Source organism: Aplidium turbinatum, chromosome 13 (genome assembly GCF_918807975.1).
Source record: "Aplidium turbinatum chromosome 13, kaAplTurb1.1, whole genome shotgun sequence".
Taxonomy (NCBI): domain Eukaryota; kingdom Metazoa; phylum Chordata; class Ascidiacea; order Aplousobranchia; family Polyclinidae; genus Aplidium; species Aplidium turbinatum.
Window position 1 is genome coordinate 19,244,404 of NC_137484.1, and position 19,210 is coordinate 19,263,613.

The following is a 19,210-nucleotide window of genomic DNA, read 5'->3' on the forward strand; positions in this document are numbered from 1 at the left end:
CAAAAATCGAACTCGACTGCAGTGCATTCACGGATTTTCGCTGGTTACTGTACCATGTTAAAGTACCGTAGGCTATTTGAACTTAATTTTGTATTATTATAGGCATCTAGGAAAATCTAAAGTTATCTCTTTTACAAGTCTAAAATGTTGTGTGACTTATGGTTGAAGGCGATAATTTGAGATAAAAAAAGCACAAAGAGGCAGCATGCTAGTGATTGTTTGACCTGGTGGTGGGTATTTTCCTAAATCGAAAATAACTAAAGAGAGAAAAGGTTTGAAGTTTCCGGAATGGCCCGATTCGGTGAGTCCGATCCCTTAACGGGGAATTTTTTCAATTTTTTTTTTTAATTATCGGGTACCGTGGCCTAATTATCATTGCCGTTTTAGGGTTAGGAGTTAGGGGTTAGAGGTTAGGAACTCACCGAATCAGACTCACCGAATCGGACTCACCGAATAGTAGCAGACCCGAAATTTCACTGATCTTAACAAAACTTAGGGTATACTACATAAGGCAACACAATAAAATAGCTAATGTAGTTAAGAAAAGAGTAGGCTAGAACTTACTGTGTTAGCACACTTTTGATGTAAAGTACTGGTAGGTTAGTTCATTCATTTTCTCAACATTTTAATTTTGAATCTGTATAGGTTTTAAGTTGTCATGCTTTTGTATAAGACAACATTGCTTTCCACCACACAGTAGCATGACAAAAGACCATGTTTGAGATAATGAAAGTTTTCACATTACCATTTTTCCAAAAAAGGAAATCTAGTTTTTAAACCCAAATTCATGTTGCCGGTTTATGCTATTGTACACAATTTGCATATGTTTTACAATATTTGTTTAGCAAGCCATGTTGCAAGTATATGGCTTTGGATTTAATGGTTATGGTCAAATCAAGACAAAAAGACAAGACGTAATATATGAGCCAACTATGTGTTGCATCCAGCACAAAGATATTAAAGAAAGTGACACACAAATCACCCATTTATCATCTGCATGGGAATCAGTACTATATTTACAAGGTAAATATATATATACAAGATAATAGCTCTATCTTAGGTGTGCTTTTGTTGGCAACTGCTATATCATTCAAGTTTTTATGTATATTATTTCCTTTTTCTCAATGTTCCTTTTAGATCAAGGGTCTCAAACTAAAATTGCTCTGAGGGTCAACTGAACATTTGTAAATTAACCGAGCGCCGCAATACATAATAAGAAGTCAATAAACAAAAGAACACAGTTAAAACGCAATAAAAAAGTTAGTAAGAATACACCAAGAACATTAGATTGCAACAAAAAGTAGTAAGAATAAAAAAGATGGAAAAACATTTTATGAACTAAAAGAAAAACAAAGAAGATTGCAAACGAAACGACTGACCCGGAATACCAGGGTTGATCGGTTTAAACTGGGGCGGTTTAAACCGCCCGGTAAAAACCGGTTAAAACCTGGTTTAAACCAGGCAGTTTTGACCACCTATTGCTGGTCAAAACCCCTGTAGTGAATGAATCAAGTTGCTTTTCAATTGAATTAAAAGTATTACCCTCCATGTTATTAGTAATGATGTTCAACTATATTTTGTTTTGATCAACATAACCTAAATGCTGGATTTGGAACAAAAAATATTCAACTTCTCTGTTTGTTTTTGATATTTCAATCAGTTGGTTATTTTAATTACTGAGAAAATTCAAATTCTAAAAATAAGTTTCTGATGAACCAAAAAATGCTTGGTGGAACGATGAACAATTTGCACAGCCAACTGAAGTACAAGAATTTATTCCAACAATTTTTTTTTTTTATGAAAAACATTTGCCATCAAATTTTATCCAGTTAAAATAAAACAATGCGAATGCATATTCCAAGATGCTTTAAAAATTAAAGACAGGATCATCATCATAATCCATCGTCGGTTTGTTCCCCACTAGTGGGGGTGGCCGATTGTTTCCGCGCAGCAATTGTTTTAATCCCTTTTCTCCATTTCATCCTGTCCCTTGCATCTTCCTCCTTCAGTCCGACTTTTTTAAATTCATCCTTCACTTGTTGTTTCCACGTTCTTCTTGGACGACCGCGTTTCCTCTTTAAGGATAGTTTATGATTTGTTCTTTGAAGCAAAGTACACGTCAAGCCAAGAAAGGATTATCGGAAAAGGAACAAGTTGTGATGCCTTATGCCTATCTACTTTATGTAGAACACCTCAATTGAACAATTGGAATTAACAAGTCTCTCCAGTATATTCAAATGCTTCATTCACCAGTCAATTTCATCTTTTTTTTCTCCCTCACCTTCTCCCTCCTCCCTCACCTTCTACCATCTCCCTCACATTTTCAGTGATTTTCTGGCGAACACGATCAAGCAACTCATTACAGGGTTTTGACCAGTTGGGTCAGGGCTTTGACCAGTCAGGTCAGGGTTTTGACCAGTTTTGACCAGTTTAAACCTAGTTTTGACCGGTTAAAACCAGGTTTAAACCGCTTAGATCAACCCTGCGGAATACAAAAAACTTGCAGTCAACTTTCTATAAGCACGGAAAATATAAACCCTTGAAGAACTGATTTACGGGTTTCTTACATGCCATAAAATGACGTGACAGTAGTGAAAAAAATCGTGTGAAGTTTGATCATTTTCAGATTTTTTAGGCAATTTTAAAATGCATTTTACCTTTCTATGAAATAATATGTACGGTAATTGTTAATTATTTCAAAGTTTAAAAATGCATTACGCATTGTGGGTCGTCTCAGGCGCATGTGGCAGGCCAGGTGTTTGTGACCCTTGTTTTAGCGGTCCACGACATTAAGGCGCAAACAAAACGGCGCAAGACAAGACGGCGCAGAGACACAATAGCGCAGAGGCAAAACGGCGCAGATATAAAATGGTGCAGAGGCAAAACGGCGCCAAAGTCAACGTAACAAGCTCAGAACCTTTTCCTTATTTTTTTCACATGTTTTGGTCAATTCCTCTTTGTCATAAGTTGCCAAGGGTGGTGGGGGGGGGGACTTGTATACCATCTCCAAAAATCCTTATTCACACATAAACTTTCGTTATGGTTGCAGAGTATTATCGTTGTCTGCGCTAGAGTTGTCTGCGCCGTTTTGCCTCTACGCCATTTTGTCTCTGCGCCGTTTTGTTTGCGCTTTAAAATCCTGCTTCGTTATTTTAGGTTGAAGTCTTTTGGATTGTCAAAATTTATTGTAAATTTTACTGAAATGACAATGATATGAATCAGCATATTGCTATAAACAATTTTTTTTTGGGCAGATGGACACATAACTTTAAGGGGTTTTTGCCATAATCAAAGCCATTCAACATGTTTTTTAAATCTCAAAGATTTAAACATCACTTCTGCAGTTGATGTAGCCATGTTGGCTCATCGTGAAGATTTGATTGGTGTTCTTTTACATTCAAAGAAATTTTACTTGTATCAAATTATACACCAAGATCAAGCTAAAGAATGTCCAAATGCAAACAACCTAGCAGAGCATAGCCATAACATATCTCTTCTGTTTGCTTGTGAAGATGAACTGATTAAAACAGCAGCATGTGGATTTAATAAAAGCAAATGGACTATAGTCACAGGTATGAGGTTTTTCATTTGCACTTATCATTTAACAAAGTATCATGATTTAGCTGTAGCCAATTCAGACCACCATTTAAAAGGTACCAGTACCTTGAAGTTTAAAAGTGTTTGAAAAGTGAAAATGAGATGATGAAAAGTTATTTTTTTACCACTGTATGCAAGAAATATACTTGTATCATACAAGACAGACTAATTGTGCTATACCAACGTTTAAAATAATCTGCAGTCACTGGTATTGTTTTTGTTGATGAAGTGATAAATTTAGAATCGTTTTTATTAACTTGTCACATATTTGATAGGTTATTATTTAACTTATTTTTTTGATCATTTTTTGTCTTGTTCTTCAGTAAAAGTTTGTGATTTTTAGATTTATGCTAGTTTCATTCTCAGCATTATCGATACAAGAATCTTGATGGACGTTTCAAATGAGTACTAGGGGTGCTCATTAGTGCTTTAAGTGTTTTTTTTTTATAATCTCAATAAATACAGCTCAGTACTGCACTAAACACCAGAGATTTTTATTCTAAATGGAAAATGCTAATACTGCGCCATCTTTTTTTATAATTACACATACAACATTACAACTTACGGTAGTGTTTCTCTACACAGAAAATAGTCAAGTGAAAACAATTAAAGCAAGCGGTGAATTTGGAAAGTATAATCTCTTGCCAGAAATCACCATAAACATTTCTATAACGGAAATCAGTTGTGGATACGACCACTGCTTAGCACTGACATCAAGTGGAAGAGTGTATTCTTGGGGCATCGGCAGGTTGGGTATTTGAATCTTCTGTTATTTCAAGTTAGGTGCATTGTGTTATAAGTCGATAAGATATGGCCATTTTATTTAATAAAACATTCTCATTTGATCTCCAAAGTAGTCATGACAAACGAAAATTGATGATATATGTACTAAGTATATCAAAATTTGTTACCTTTGCAGTAGCATATATATCAGTGGTTCCCAAAGTATGGGTCGCGACCCAAACATGGGTCGCGAAGGGTTAGAAAATGGGTCGTGCAGAGACGGTCTAAATCTGCCAAAATAGGACTGTTGTAAATTAATTTATAAAGAAACTTTTTTTTCTTCTATTGAGTTGTTTTAATCCCAACATCGACAGTATCATTGCATCCTACACTTTTATTTGGCTTCTCTTCTATCAATCAATTATGGCCAACAGTTTTACCGGCATTCAAGTCACTTCCTTCAACAAATCACGTTAAACGTAGATTACTCTCTGAGTTGACAATTTAAGATTTCTGAACTATTTTTTTAATTTGAAGTTAATTTTTATCTGCGACCCTGGTTGCAGGGAAGCCGCTACGTAGGCTGTGTTATAAAATGTTGTCAAACGAATACAAAGAAGAACAAGAAGAGACATCCGACATGTGCAAAAAAATGTGCGTAGGCTATTTTTAAGCACCAAGAAGAGGCACTGAAGCCAAACCGGTTTGACTCTACAACGAATCCAGCACTTTTACTTACTCTCTGAGCAAGACGAGCTACAGTAGGCTACACCACTCTACAACTGGTTGTCTGTGTCTTGTCTATAGCAGGCATTTAAATAATCGGGAATCCCAGCGTCAAATGTCTGTCTCGCTAAACGGAAATCCTTTACCATATTATACTGCAAACCCAACTTACCTTGGAGTAAAACTTGACCGGCAGTTGGCCTACAGACCCCACATGGAGTCACTCCGTGCCAAGGTTACCTCGAGAAATAACTTCTTGAGAAGCCTTGCAGGAACAGGATGGGGAGCCCGAGCATCAACCTTGCGTACAAGTGCACTAGCCTTGGTCTACAGCTCAGCCAAATATGCCACAGCTGTGTGGAACCGTAGCAGAAACACAAAAAAGATGGATGTATGCATTAACGACACCTTGCGCATCATCACTGGCTGTCTCCGCCCCACACCTACTGCTTATCTACCAACTTTGGCTGCCATTTCTCCTGCTCATGTCCGTAGGGAAGAAGCCTCTCACAAACTGGCTTTGCATGCAAGACTCGATCCTCAACACCTTCTCCACAGTCACTCCCAAAGATATGGACCAGTCAGGCTTCAACGCATGTCATCAACCATTTCATCGATATGCTACACCGCTTGTGGATAAGAACTTCAGCTGCATGGAGACATGGGCCCAGGAATGGAACGGGCTGCCACATATCCCTCCCCAGTTTTCAGTTATACCAGCACTCTCCATCCCTCCTGGAGCAGACCTCTCAAGAAAGGCATGGGTCACATTGAACAGGATCAGATGTGACGTTGGCTGCACTGGAGCTAATCTGTTTAGGTGGGGGTTGCACAATACGCCGATATGTGTCTGCGGAGCGGTAGAACAAACAATGCTACACATATTCCACGAATGTCCCATCTTACGGCCTCCAAGTGGAAACATTGGTACCGTATTTGACAACCGGACCCAACTACCGTATCATGGCTACACGATGAGGCATTGCCAATCTAAGCTACTACAAGTCAAACGAGAGAAGAAGAAGCAGGCAAATATTGCAAAAACAGTATAGACTGCTGAAATTGTTTATACAGATTTTCTGCTTTTTGGGTCGCGAGATGTTCACCAAACTCATATTTGGGTCGCGCTCAAAAAAGTTTGGGAACCACTGATATATATACTAAGTTTTCGTACTTGGTTATACTGTAGCCTTTATCACTTTGTAAACTGGAGAAAAAAGTCAACATTTTGCCACCAAACAAAAAATATCTACATTTTATTGGAGCTCGCCCTTAGAAAACTAAAGCTTAACCTCTTTTAGGCCTGGTTTTTGCACCCTTATCTATTCTTGCTTTGCTCATGCGGAAATCAAGCTACTGTGTAACCCCACTTTTTTCCAAATCCGGCTTGTATCTTTTTGTTATGCCATTGTGGAAGATTAAATTTTAAGTCCGGTAGTTGACTAATATATTAAAATTATTACGTAAGACTTGTTTCCATCACAATGAAAATTGAAATATAAAAGAATCTATGTCTATATACATGCTGTGAATTTACTGTAAGCCTAAATTATCACCATCTTGTTCAGCAGCCGTGGACAATTAGGCCATGGCAACTTAGCTAGTTTTGACCAACCTCGTTTGGTCGAGGCTTTAGATGGCGTGAAGATGCGTCAAGTATGCTGTGGAGGATGGCACTCAGCGGCATTGGCTGGTAAGAGAATGTAAATTTAATAAGACACGACTGACAACATGTGGATACAAGCAGTGGCGGCTGGTGAGGTGTGAAAGTGGTGGTGTTGCGGACGGGCGAGGCCCGGCCGCGTCTTCGCCGAAGGCGAGTAAAACGGCGGGGTTTCTGGGGGGCCACCCCCAGAAAAATTTGAAAAATGACACTTAATTTGGTGCATTCTGTGCGCATCTTCAGCTTTAAATTGTAATGAAAAGAAGATAAAACTTTTGCGGTTTGAACTTTTTCCTTTTGTTGGTTTCGTTGCTGTGTTTTATTTCCACTATATCGTTTCTTTTGTATTAAGACAAGGAAAAATAAATTGAATTGGTGAATTGGCTGCAGCTATTATTGTGACAGAAAGCGTTGCTAAACACTTTTGCAATGTATTGTTCTGCAAGTAAGTTAATATAGGTTGGGGAATTGCCAAACACAATCAATTAAACTACATCAGTTTTAAAAAATAGTTAAAAAAGAACCAAATAACCAAACCCCAAATATGTAGACGAACACCTTTGAAAATGGGCAATTTTTTTGAATTTGGCGATAAAATCGCCGATACGGCAACCCTAGGCGCGCTGTTCAAGACAGCGCCAAAAGGACGAACGTTAGCATTGCCAGACTGATAAACTACATCATTGTCACGTGACTTCGACTTGGTTTGTTTGCTTTTATGACGCTCGTGCTTTGGTGCACGGAAAATTGCAGCGCCTCACAGAGTGAAATCATAGCGGTCAAGCTTGAGTGGAAGTCATATGACAACGAGGTAGTTTCCCTCTCTGAGAAGGAGTTTCCATACAACAAAGCGAAAAAGTTGGAAAGGTCTGCAAACTTAAACAAATTTAACAAAAATAGTGAAAAATCACGACGTGTTTTACGGGCAGAATGAGCCCAAAAAATTGGTGGTGGTGCTGCAGCGCCACTGACCATTACACGAGCCGCCACTAGATACAAGTAGTGGCGCCACATATATAATGCAGTGATTATTTACAGCACAAATCTTCTCTGGTTTTGTGATACTTTTCCGCACTGGTCATGCATGTGCAATTTTTTTTAAATTGAATCTCAAATTTATTGTTTTGCTAAACAATGCTTATTATGTTCTAGAAACTAACGATTTATACACATGGGGCTGGAACGAGTCTGGACAAACGGGATTTCCGGCGCCTAAAAACATATTTTCAACTTCCACAAAGATCGAAAGTAAAACGAAACAAACAACAGTATCAGAAACTGATTCAAATGGAGACAGCACTTCACCGCTGTCAGCAACCGAAAGCGCAGCAGCTCCATCTACTGACCTATCTTTTCTCGAAAAAAGTGTAGCTTTTGGCGTAAAAGAGCAAGGCAGCGACATCGTGGAAGAAAGCTGTCACATATCTGACGATCCTCCTCAATACGAACCGGTTGGCATGATAACTACTCCTATGCTTCTTGAACTGGAAGGCTATTTGGACACTAAGGATCACAGTTTTGTCTCCGTCCTGCAAGTGGCGTGCGGTTCAAGACATACTGCCGCCATTCTTTTGTCAGGTCAACTCGTCACTTGGGGTTGGGCCAAATATGGACAGCTTAGTCATAACTGTTGCTTGAAGAACTCAAACGCTGGCATTGATGCAAACGCATCGCGACTATGTTCAAATACGCCTCATCATCCAGCATTAGTATCGTGGTTTGAAAAGAAAGCCCTAACTTGCTGTAGACTCTGGTGTGGCTTATGGAATACTTTTGTTGAGGTTAGTTCAATTTAATCAAAAAATAAAGAGCCCAAAATGCAATTGCAAACACTAAACTTGTATTGAGAAAACGTTTCGAAACCTAAACTGTTATCATCTTCAGTGTTATTGAATAGTTCGAAACGTTTGCTGAACATGAGTTTAGTATCTCCATTCCAGGCTCTTTATTTTTTTTATTAGATTGACGAGGTGTTCCAACCATTTTGCTTCTTAGTTCAGTTTCCTCTTCATGATACTGCTGTTTTTACATGCCATTGTTTGCTTGGAGCGTTAATATTACTTGGACAAACATGGAACTTGGTTGTTTTTACTGAGAATATTCCTAAGTCTTCTTAGAATGAGTTGCCAGTTACATTCCGATTACATTGATTCAACGTCTGCAGACGTTCAATCAATGTAAGAATGACGGATTTTGCTGTCTGGAACCAACGTGTTGTTGTTGACGTGAGTACAATGCAAGATGATTTGTTGTTGCGCATTTTCTGACTTTGGTCCGAACACGGTCGTAAAATGTAACTTCCCACCACATCAAAAGCTTAAGAATTTCAAGATTAATCTTTGAACTGGTTGTGACTCAAGGATTAATCTTTGACCACACTTCAAACTGTATCCGCCACGGCAGATCACTTGGTTCGACTTTGTGCACGAAAAAAAAGCAACATCAAACGGCGCTGGTTGGGCTTTCGGGGTGTGCGCTTGAGCAACTCATTTTCAATGACGGTTCTTCATTCAGGGGCACGTAGTGGGTGGAATAATTTGTAGAGACAACAGCACTACAATAATTGTCGAAAACTTCACTCTCCCAACTTCGGTAATCGGGCCTGGAGCAGTGGTGCAAAGGCTCTGCAAGTAATGAAGTATATGAAGCCAGGAATAACATATCAGTGGCTTTCTCAGTCCGAGGATAAAGATTCCAACCAACCTACAGCAGTACGATTCGGTGGCTGCATTGGTTTATCTCGTGAAAAGGTCTTGTTGTTTGGTAACACTGTGTTCGTGTTTCATTAATATTTAAATTTGTTTTTGTGCCAAGTTCTAACCTATATCTTTTAGATTAGATTGATATTGCTTGATTGTCGCAACTAGACTTTCTTTGTTGACTTATTTATTACAGATGCCAGTTCACTGGAATTGAATTAACGCTTTAATTGTAACCACAAAGTTATGACGTTCACTTGAAGAATTCAATAACATGTCTGCCGCACACAAACAACGCAGCAGTTGAAAACATGACGTAATATTGCCTTCTATTAATTATATCTGTTGTCGCTTCGTACACAGGATATAGCAACTATCTTGTTAATAAGCTGCTTGCATTGCAATTTTATCTTTGTTTGAAGCGCTCGGTTTATTGGCACAACATTACCTGGACTACTCGAATCAAAACGATCTCATTTGCACCCAAATATTTTTTTATACCAAAGACAGGCAAGACACAACAATAACACAGGGTTGAGCAATACAACAGTTGCAGTTGCCTTTTCCTAATGTAATTTGTTTTCCGTCTGTCTGTATGTTTTCCACACTATTGCTTTTAATCGTTGCGTGTTTCTCGATGCTTTTTGTTACCGGTAGTTGTTTAATTAGTTAGTTACGGTAGTTAATTTCAAGAAGTTGGAATTTATTGTATTTTGTAAATATTTGCAGATTCCTGATGAGGGCTTAAATTAGGCCGAAAACGTTTGAATGTTGAACTATTGTAAATATGTAATATACTGTTGTAATGCTCAACCCTGTGTTATTGTTGTGTCTTGCCTGTCTTTGGTATAAAAAAGCAAACTCTCTCCCGAAACTATAAAATATTTGTTATCTTTGTTTTGAAAAAGGTGCTTTTTTTCTTGGCAAATTTGAAAAAACATGCATCGTAGATTTTCCAGTTAACTTACTCGGACTCACAAATGCTCGCCACAAAAATCGTTTCGACGCAAAATATAAGCTGTTGCTGCCTTTAATTTGTTACGGATTAAATTTCTTTGTGAAGAATTTTGCTTCAAACTGTGTCAGTGTACATATGAGTAAGGCTACATCACATTAAGGCAATGCTTTTTCACAAATATACTGTGATTTGCAGGACTGTTGAGGATATAACTCGGGACCGGTATCTATGAGACATTTCTAAGAAAACTACACTATTTCCAAACAATACATGGTGGTTTCTTCAAGTTTTCGAGGCCCTCAAAATCATCCCTGGGCCAAAATTACCCCCCTATCAGCGCTGCTGGTGATTTGTAATGTGTTGACTTCTTTACCACTACATCGTGATAATCGACGAGAAGTGTTGTGCTGGGTTACGCCTCCATGCGGCTGCGCTGACACTGTCTGCTTTGTAAAGCGCTCAGCGCAACGCATGGGCTATCTGCGTTAGATACAGGCATACCGTAAACAGCGCTATATAAAAATAAGTTGTTATTATTGTTTCTTAAGCAAGATAAAGTAGTATTTTGAATCTAAGAAAGTCAACAACTTTTGCATTCCACTTACCAATGGACAGTGGCGTTGACAAAAGTAGCCTACTTTTGAGCCTGAGCCCGAAATTTTTAGGGGCCTGAGACGAATAAAACATTGCGTATTTTTTAAAGTTTTGTTACGTTTTTAGAGGTGTTTTGTTTTGGGGGCTCGAGCTTTTTATTCCTACCAGGTCAAAGTTATCCTCTCAATGGGACACTTATCTTGACGAATTGTCGTGTGCCGTCTCCGAGTCGAAGGTTGGCTGTCAATTGCTTCCACATGTCACGTTCTTCCGCTACTCTTTTTTGATTTTTCGATGACAAGTCAGCCCACAGTTTCACATTATCTTTCCAAGTTTGTCTCCTTCTTTCCCTGCACCTCTTTCCTTCTACCATATCTTCTATAACCAATTGATGTAGCCGTCCTACCGATCCTCTCAAAGTATGTCTCTCGAATTCCATTTTTGTTTTGCTAAATCATCATCTTGCACTCCAATTCTGTTTCTAATTGCTTCGTTTATAATGAATTTTTTATATGATATTTTTAATATTCTTCTGTAGTATCAGACTTGAAAAGCATTAATTTTGTTGTGAATTTGGCTTAAGTATAGCCTACGTTTGTTTTTTGTGAATTTAGTTTAAGTTTCTTATTTTCTACATGTTCGCGCCAGCAATGAAAATAAAATTGAATTAAGAGAGTGTTTAATCTTAATCCTTTTGATATTTGTGGCTCACTTCGACCTATCACAAAGTCAGTATCGTGCTGGAAATCCACACGAAAACATCCAAGAAGTCGGCTGCGTAGTCGAGTGGTGAGAACGTCTGCGCGACGTTCGAAAGGACGTGGGTTCGACACCGCTCCAGAGCACGCGGCTGTGTCTCGGCGAAAGACACTTAAAGGCAAGCCAAAATAAGGGGAGCAGCTGACTCGAAGACTATATGTCACTTCGCTGCTTCCTGTCGTCTGTTGTATCGCATCTGTGATCGCAGTGTACTGTATGTTATCGCAATGGGCGCAAATAAAAGCATGATTATTATTATTAAGATATTATGCCATTGTTCTCAGTTACAACTTCTTGTGAAATCTGACAGAGAGGTCACTTTGCTCTCAATGCTGGGACTGATGTGGCACCCTCAGTAGTTGTAGTGTTTCTGTACTGGAGTCTGCAAGGTCCACAAGTACGGGTAAAGTGCAGCGATGAGTTATTTGCCGTTTGAGCTTCGGCGCAGACCAGTGAGACTTACAGACCCCAACGAAACACTACGTTTGAAGCTACTACGTACGTAGCACCAACATAGCTTTCGGCTAGTTTGTCAAATCGATTTTGAGCACCGTCGTATTACGATAGGCCTATGCAGGTTGACAACGTGCGTTACAAGAGGGGAAATCGCTTCGTATGATATTTTGACAAACCCTTTGCCTTTTGCACCCCACTAGATAAAAAAGATTTGTGCAAAATATTGTTGATTTTCAATTTGCGGTGATTAATCACAAAGAACAAGTAAAACGTATGAGCACCGTCACGCATGCAAGATGAAAACACTTTTGTCTTCATTTGATATCTGGACTTTATTTTTTTTAATATTTCATAGGCTACACACTACACAGGCCATGCCAACGTGCAGCTTGAAATTTGACTGGAGGCTGATCTGTTAGTAGGCTAGCCAAAATTACCAGTAACCTATAAGTTGATAGTTTGAGGAGAAGTTAATAAATATGATGTTTGTGCAATTTGAGTTACTTTTTTGCTATCGTTACCATACAAATGATGGGCTTAGTTAATTGGGCAGTTGGGCTGGAAATCCATGAAACATCTGGCAACACTGGTAATAGGAAAGGTTTGTCGTTTTTTTCATGTTTTACTTAATTTATACGCTATTTACGAGTTTTGTAGTGATTTGATATTCAGTGATCACACTTTAACAAATTTGAAATCTGGAAGCTATCATTTCTAATAAATATAAAGCAAAGATAGCTTATAGAGTTCAAAATCGAAATTTCATAAGCTTTGCTCAGCGCTTGCCACGGATATTGGAAGTGTCACTAGAAAACGCAAATCTATGATGCATTTGGTATTTTGTCTGGAAATTTTTATTGCACCAATAACAATAGTAGCCTACATTCAGATTTCATAGATTGTGAGAATTTTTTAGTTAGCCTAGCCCTATTAGTGTTGTGGCGTAACGGATAAGGCGTTGGCTTTCCAATTACGCAGACCTGGTTCGACTCCCGGCTTCAACTGGTCGTTGAAAACACAGCTCAAATCTACCCAGGGTGTACTTCACTTTTATTACTGTTAGTTCTCAGCTCAACTCATTGGCGTCAATGTGCCTGCTTGATAGTAGCCTATCAACTTTTCTAAAAATTGCAGCAATGTCCGGCTCTTGTGACGGCTTTGCAAATAGGCCTACAAGTCTTTATTTTCAGATAAGCTCATAAAATTTGCTGTTTTAATGCATCAGAGCGACGTTCGCGTTTATTTTCTTATAAAGCAGTGTTTTTCAACCTTTATTGAGCCCCAAAACACTTTATGTGTTAAAATAATCTTGTGAACACCAAATAAAATTTTATGATGATGCAATAAAATAAACAGCACAACAACAATTTCTTCACTTCAAGTTTTTCTCGGTACGATATCTGATTTTCGACCGGTGTTCCATGCAACACTAATCAAACTAATAAAGTTATTGTGAAACACCTGACAATATTTCGTGGAACACCGGTTGAAATCACTGTTGTAAAGTATAGGCCTGCAATTCGTACGACAGTATTCGAAAAACAAATACATCTTTATTCAAAGAAACATAAGTTGAAAAAAATTTAAAAAGAAAAATGCAAGAAAAAAGTTCTGCGCCCCCTTGAAGGCTGCGCCCTAGGCGACTGTCTAGTTCACTTGATGGACGCGCCGGCAAGGCCTATGAGAGGGGGGTACGGCGTACCCTTGAGCGCCCAGGACTGTGATTGTTGGGGGGCCCGAAATTGTGATTTTATAGTTTACGCGCAAAATTGTTTGGTTAAAACCATCCTAAACGACTAAATTCAAGCATAAAAGTTGTTATTCTTTAGTCCTGGGGGGCTCGTAATGTAGAAAAAGTGCCCGAAAAGGTAATTGAATGCATTGTGCGCAAATTAGGAGCCCAAAATGGTGATTTAATGCTTTACGTACAAAACTGTTTTGTTAAAAGCACCCTAAATTAATACATAAAAGTTGGTTATTCCCCTTGTCCGGGGAGGGGGGCATAGTGTAGCAAAAGCAGAGTTGAGAAAAACCCTGGCTTTTTATAAAAAGCCCGGGTATTTTTGAGCTTTTTGTGTTTCAAAAACTATTTGAAAAAGGTAGTTTCACGCTTATTTCACTTCAAAATGAATTTCGGAGCAGGTGCCGGAGTCAATACTGTCGGAGCAGGAGCGCAGCCAGAGTAAAAAAAGTGACTTCGTTTACCTCTGCTAGGCATGTGGTGAATGCAAAAGTTAATGAAGAAAGTTCATTGGTCAGATGACTAATTTGATTATGTTTTAACAAGATGTTATGTTTGAGCCTTCGTAGAGAGCTTGACTTGTACCAGATACCGTGCACTGCATATAACACTCAGTAACGTTAACAGATTTAACATTTTTTATTAAACACACAAATAAAGTAAAAAAAAACTACTAAATCCAACGTTTTCGACACCACATAGTGTCCTTATTAGGAATAACTACTATTAACTAGGCTATAGGCTACATATAAAAGAAATAAATAAATGAATTTGAAAATTTTACATTAAAGCTGAAGCCTACAAGCGACACCTCTCAACAGCATCATCAACAACTGACTCACGAATTCAATGCAGGATACACAAATTGGCGAGGGACAGATCACTTGATCTACACAAAACACTAAATAATAGTTTTATTGTAACTTAGCCTGATACTACAGTATTATTGCGCAGTGCGCACAGATGTCCAATTCTACAGTAAAATGTTGTATGGTGTGCAATATGCCTAAGCAAACATCACGTGTTTTGTCCAAGACAAAGGGGGCCCGGAGTGAGAGGAGGGCCCGGAATGGCTTTTTGTACCCCTAGTGAAAATTTCTCTCAGAGGCCCTTCGCGCCGGCCCTAGGGCTACCATAAGCTGAACATGATAATGATGATGAATGTTTGCTCAGTCGTTATGATTAGAATTTCACTGAGTTTTTTTTGACATCTCTTGCATGAGTCAAAACTTTCTTGACTGATAGTTTAACAGGAGCATTAGTATCAAGTAACACACGACATAAAAGTTGCGCTGTCCAAAACCGAACAGTTATGAATTGATTGCAGCAAAACAAGTGCATACATCCCAATAAACTTTTTATATTTGATAGTTTTTACTATTTTTAGCTTGTTTAGCAGTGTTTTTTTTTACTTTTTGTCTTACTTTTGTACTGTGTTTTTTTAATTTTTTTGCCCTGGCATAATGGCATATCGTGATTTTTTTTATAAGTTAGGCCCTTTATTTTTCTATTAGCAACTAAAGCGCTAACCTCTTGTCAACGATACCGCCTACAGTAATGTAATTTGTGTGGCAACCAAGATAATTTTTCAAAACATATTTTTCTGTGTTAGTCTACAATAGTCTGACAGAAAAGTCAGAAAAAAATAGACTTTTCTTAGGACGTGACGGATACGAATAAACAGTTCAAACTAAAGCTTTCTCTGAAAAAACAATTACGTTAATGAAGAATCAGTAGGCTTAGCTCTAGGCTAATTTGGTTTATCAACAAGCTCAACACAAACCTGAACAATTAGACCTCGCCTAACTATTCTTAAGTCAAGTGAATTATTAGGCGATTCAACAGGCCATGTTATAAACCAGAAGTGACGAACCTGCGGGTCGCATGCGGCCCGTCAAAAAACTTTGTGCGGCCCGCAAAATAATTTGACAATCGCTAATGCATTAAAGACAAAATACATCTCGGAGCATAATGGTCGAAACATTTAGTCAACTTGAGCAAAATGGATAGAGCCAAAAAAAGAAGAAATCATACTCATATGAAAGCAATCGCTTCGAAAATTAAACTGTCTTCATTATCAGTACAAGTACTGTTGCTCTATTCTTATTGCTCAAGTTGATTTGTTTTTATTTTTTACTGTTGTATGTTTCGATTCTGCGAAAGATAATTTCAACTGTGTGGTTTTATTACTTTTATCTGCCGTTTGTTACTTTTCATGAATAATATCTTGAGTCGCTTCTAAAAGATTTCATAGTAGGTTACGATTAAAAAGTTGTGTGGCCCGATAACTCATGTGTTATTGACATAGTGGCCCGCGACCGCAAAAAGTTCGTCACCCCTGGTATCAACCATGCAGCTTTGATAAGTTTTAATACTAAGCTTTAAACTGACAAGTTAATTAGCTTAAATTTGGCTACGTAGCCTATATCCAAAAATTTCAGTAGTGCCGGAATTTCTTTTTATGTTTGCGCAATCTTTGTGCTAAAGTTCATTCTAGAGGTTTTGTAAGCAGATCTTCTAGTATTTTATTTCGTGTCATGAGCCACGCAGAATAACTAAAAAGCAGTCGAAAAATTGACGAAGCGTGGTATTTTTATTCCTGACTAAGACAAGAGTCTCTACACGAGCCCGCTACAACATTTTGGTGAGGCCCATAAAGCATTTTTAAACTTTTAAATAATTAACAATTACACCTGTTCAAGTGCCACATATCTTTTTCATAGATTTAAACAGGAAACAAATCACTTTAAACATTAAACTAAACACGACTTAGAAGCGCTACGCTTGGCCCATGTTATTGCGCGCGAAAAACTTACATTGTTACAACACAATCACAGTGTTTATTCACTTGTGATGTTACCTCAGTAATTGGGACAGTGAGTTCTTTATAGATTTAGTTTTTCCCGCGCTTTTTGAAAGTCGGTTGCAAGATTTTTGCTCCCTAGGGACAGGTCATTGCGTTTGCGTTCTTTTTTGTGCTGGAGTTTTTTTTTTGCGTTCCTATGTACCGTGTCGTTATTTCTTTGTTTTTACTACTATTTCTTTTATTATGATCTTACTTTCCTGGTGCGTTTTACCTTTCTCTTTTATTGGGTCCTAACTGTATTATTTTGTTTATTGGCTTTTTATTGTATAGCCTACTGTATTGCGGCCCTCTGGTTAATTTAGAAGTATTCATTTGGCCCAGAGCAATACTAGTTTGAAACCCATGCAGAGCGCAGGGGCGTAGCCAGTACAAAATTTCGGAGGGGGCAAATAAGTATTTTTAAATATGTAAATAAGCCCGTCAACGAGTCACCGAAGGCGGAGCACCCAAAGTGGGGTCTGGGGCATTCCCCAGAAAACCTTGAAAAAAAACCTGCATTTGAGAGTACTTTCAGCCGAAATAAATAGTAAAACTTTGTCCAAATGAAGCTGTAACAAAGTGTAAAATTTATATTTAAAATATTTTGTGGAAGGCAATTGCTCTCTTTGACCCCCTGACTACGCCCCTGGACCTCAGGCCCAACTAGTGACTTGGTATTTTCAAATTAAAAATTTCGAGTTGAACGATGTCAAACCGAAATGTGGGTTTGCCGACAACGTCACATTTCTTCGGATCATGCTGCATATGCACTTTTCACGAAAGAAAGCATTCTTGTCTAAAAAGGTTCAACCAAATAATTTGCAAAAATGTAAAAAAAAAACGCATCTCTGGTAGCATAAAAACCAACCAGACAGTCTGAATCACGCAACAATGGTGATCGTTATACTATTGTGAAGTTCTGATTCAAAATTCAAACTACCTTTGTTATTTGCTGTTATTTCTTTTTTGCTGTGGTTGTTTCTTACGCTGGAGGCATTTACGCCAGATGCAATGCAGGAGAAAAATATGAAAAAACAAACAAAAACAAGATGTTTATTCTTCCAGGATGTCCAAGCAATTTGATAAACAATAGTTGAATGCAAAACAAAGCAAACTGTATAGGCATAATTAGTGAAGTCAATAGCGTAACCTCAAAATTGCTACCATGAGGCAACGTAATTTAATGAAATAGGGTACACTGGACACTTTATGACACAAATAAGCGTGTTTTTGTAAAAAATGAGCAACAGGAAATTTATTCGTTTTGCTGGGCAAGGGTGGCTTACTTTACGTGTGAAGCCCTATAACCCTATGCGAATTTTTTTCTTTTGCCGTTCAGTGTTCATAGACGAGAGCTACCAGCAAACTCTTCCATAAGACAACATAAGAGCCAGTTTCTTCGTAAAGAGAATCTACGACTCCACGAATGAAATCCAACAAAACATTGATATAAATTAACCGAACCAACCAACTTGGAAGCAAAAGTCTTTTGCATAATTTCAACTGGACACCGTTTGAATGCTAGAAATATTCCCGTCAACCTGCTTGACAAGGTTTCAACCGTCAGACATCATATAAATCTTTTATGTCTTAATGGATGAAGTCTAAAATTCTATACACATTTGTCATCTATCAAACAGTTTTGTTTTGTTTTTGTTTGTCGTATCCAGGCTTACACCCGGTGGTTGAAGATTTAGATTAAGTAGACGGGAAGGCAAGGAAGCCAATCTTCGTGTCCACCTTCAGGCATGCCTTTTAAGTGTCCCGCCACAGACACAGCCGCATGCTCTTGAGCGGTGTCAAACCGGCACCCTTTCGGTTGCCGTTCCAGGGTTCTCACCACTCGACTATGCAGCCGACATCAAACAGTTAAATACAAATGACATTTTTAATACCTTATACCCAGTGGCGTACGCAGGATTTTCTCAAGGGGGGGAGGCCATTGACAGTAGCGGAGCCAGGAATTTTGAAAGGGGGGGTTTTGACGACCGGCGGGCCAAGCCCGACGGCGTTTTCGCCTAAGACGACACCCAGCGGCGGGGGGTCTAGGGGGCCTCCCCCAGAAAATTTTGAAAAATTACTTTGAATTTGGTGCATTCTGAGAGCATTTTCAACAAAAATGAGGGTATGACTATTCCTGTAAAATGGTGCTGTCAGGTGGCATAGCAAAAGGATAAGATCATGTTTTCTTCGGCATTTTTCGGAAATAAAGCTAAGTCTCTATGTTTTCTTGTTGCTAATTCCTGGCTGAGATGTTTGAATGTTTGGTATTGGCAAAACTCGCTCTTTTAATGCAGTTTTGTTTAAAATTAGGCAAGTTTTTTTTTAGACTGAAAGCATCATTCCCAAGCATAAGGAGACTGAAAGCATCTTTCTCAATATCGTGACGTCACACGCGTACCAAAGGGGGGGTTGTAATCCCCCAAACCCCCCCTGGCTACGCTACTGG

At 38.5% G+C, this 19,210-nt stretch overlaps 1 protein-coding gene across 3 annotated transcripts; it reads left to right on the plus strand.

Annotated features, from left to right (window-relative positions):
* Positions 1–109: 109 nt before the first annotated feature.
* On the plus strand, positions 110–11,975 carry LOC145782410 (RCC1 domain-containing protein 1-like). Of its 3 annotated transcripts, none has more exons than XM_082594190.1 (6): positions 110–230; positions 846–1,023; positions 3,255–3,572; positions 4,183–4,345; positions 6,615–6,739; positions 7,862–11,975. In XM_082594190.1, exons 2-6 carry the CDS (start codon positions 852–854, stop codon positions 8,503–8,505), a joined length of 1,422 nt encoding a protein of 473 aa, XP_082450316.1. In that variant the 5' UTR covers positions 110–230; positions 846–851; the 3' UTR covers positions 8,506–11,975. The 3 variants fall into 3 exon arrangements, with proteins under 3 accessions (XP_082450316.1, XP_082450317.1, XP_082450318.1); XM_082594191.1 differs by having other exon boundaries at positions 6,618–6,739; XM_082594192.1 differs by having other exon boundaries at positions 3,513–3,572.
* The last annotated feature ends 7,235 nt before the right edge of the window (positions 11,976–19,210 follow it).

What these genes read in the sequence shown, in the direction of transcription:
- LOC145782410 (XM_082594190.1), top strand. Translation starts at nt 852, where the DNA reads ATGTTGCAAGTATATGGCTTTGGATTTAATGGTTATGGTCAAATCAAG. An exon ending in ATCAGTACTATATTTACAAG is followed by an intron (nt 1,024 to 3,254) that starts GTAAATATATAT and finishes TTTTTTGGGCAG; the next exon opens with ATGGACACATAACTTTAAGG. An exon ending in GCACTCAGCGGCATTGGCTG is followed by an intron (nt 6,740 to 7,861) that starts GTAAGAGAATGT and finishes ATTATGTTCTAG; the next exon opens with AAACTAACGATTTATACACA.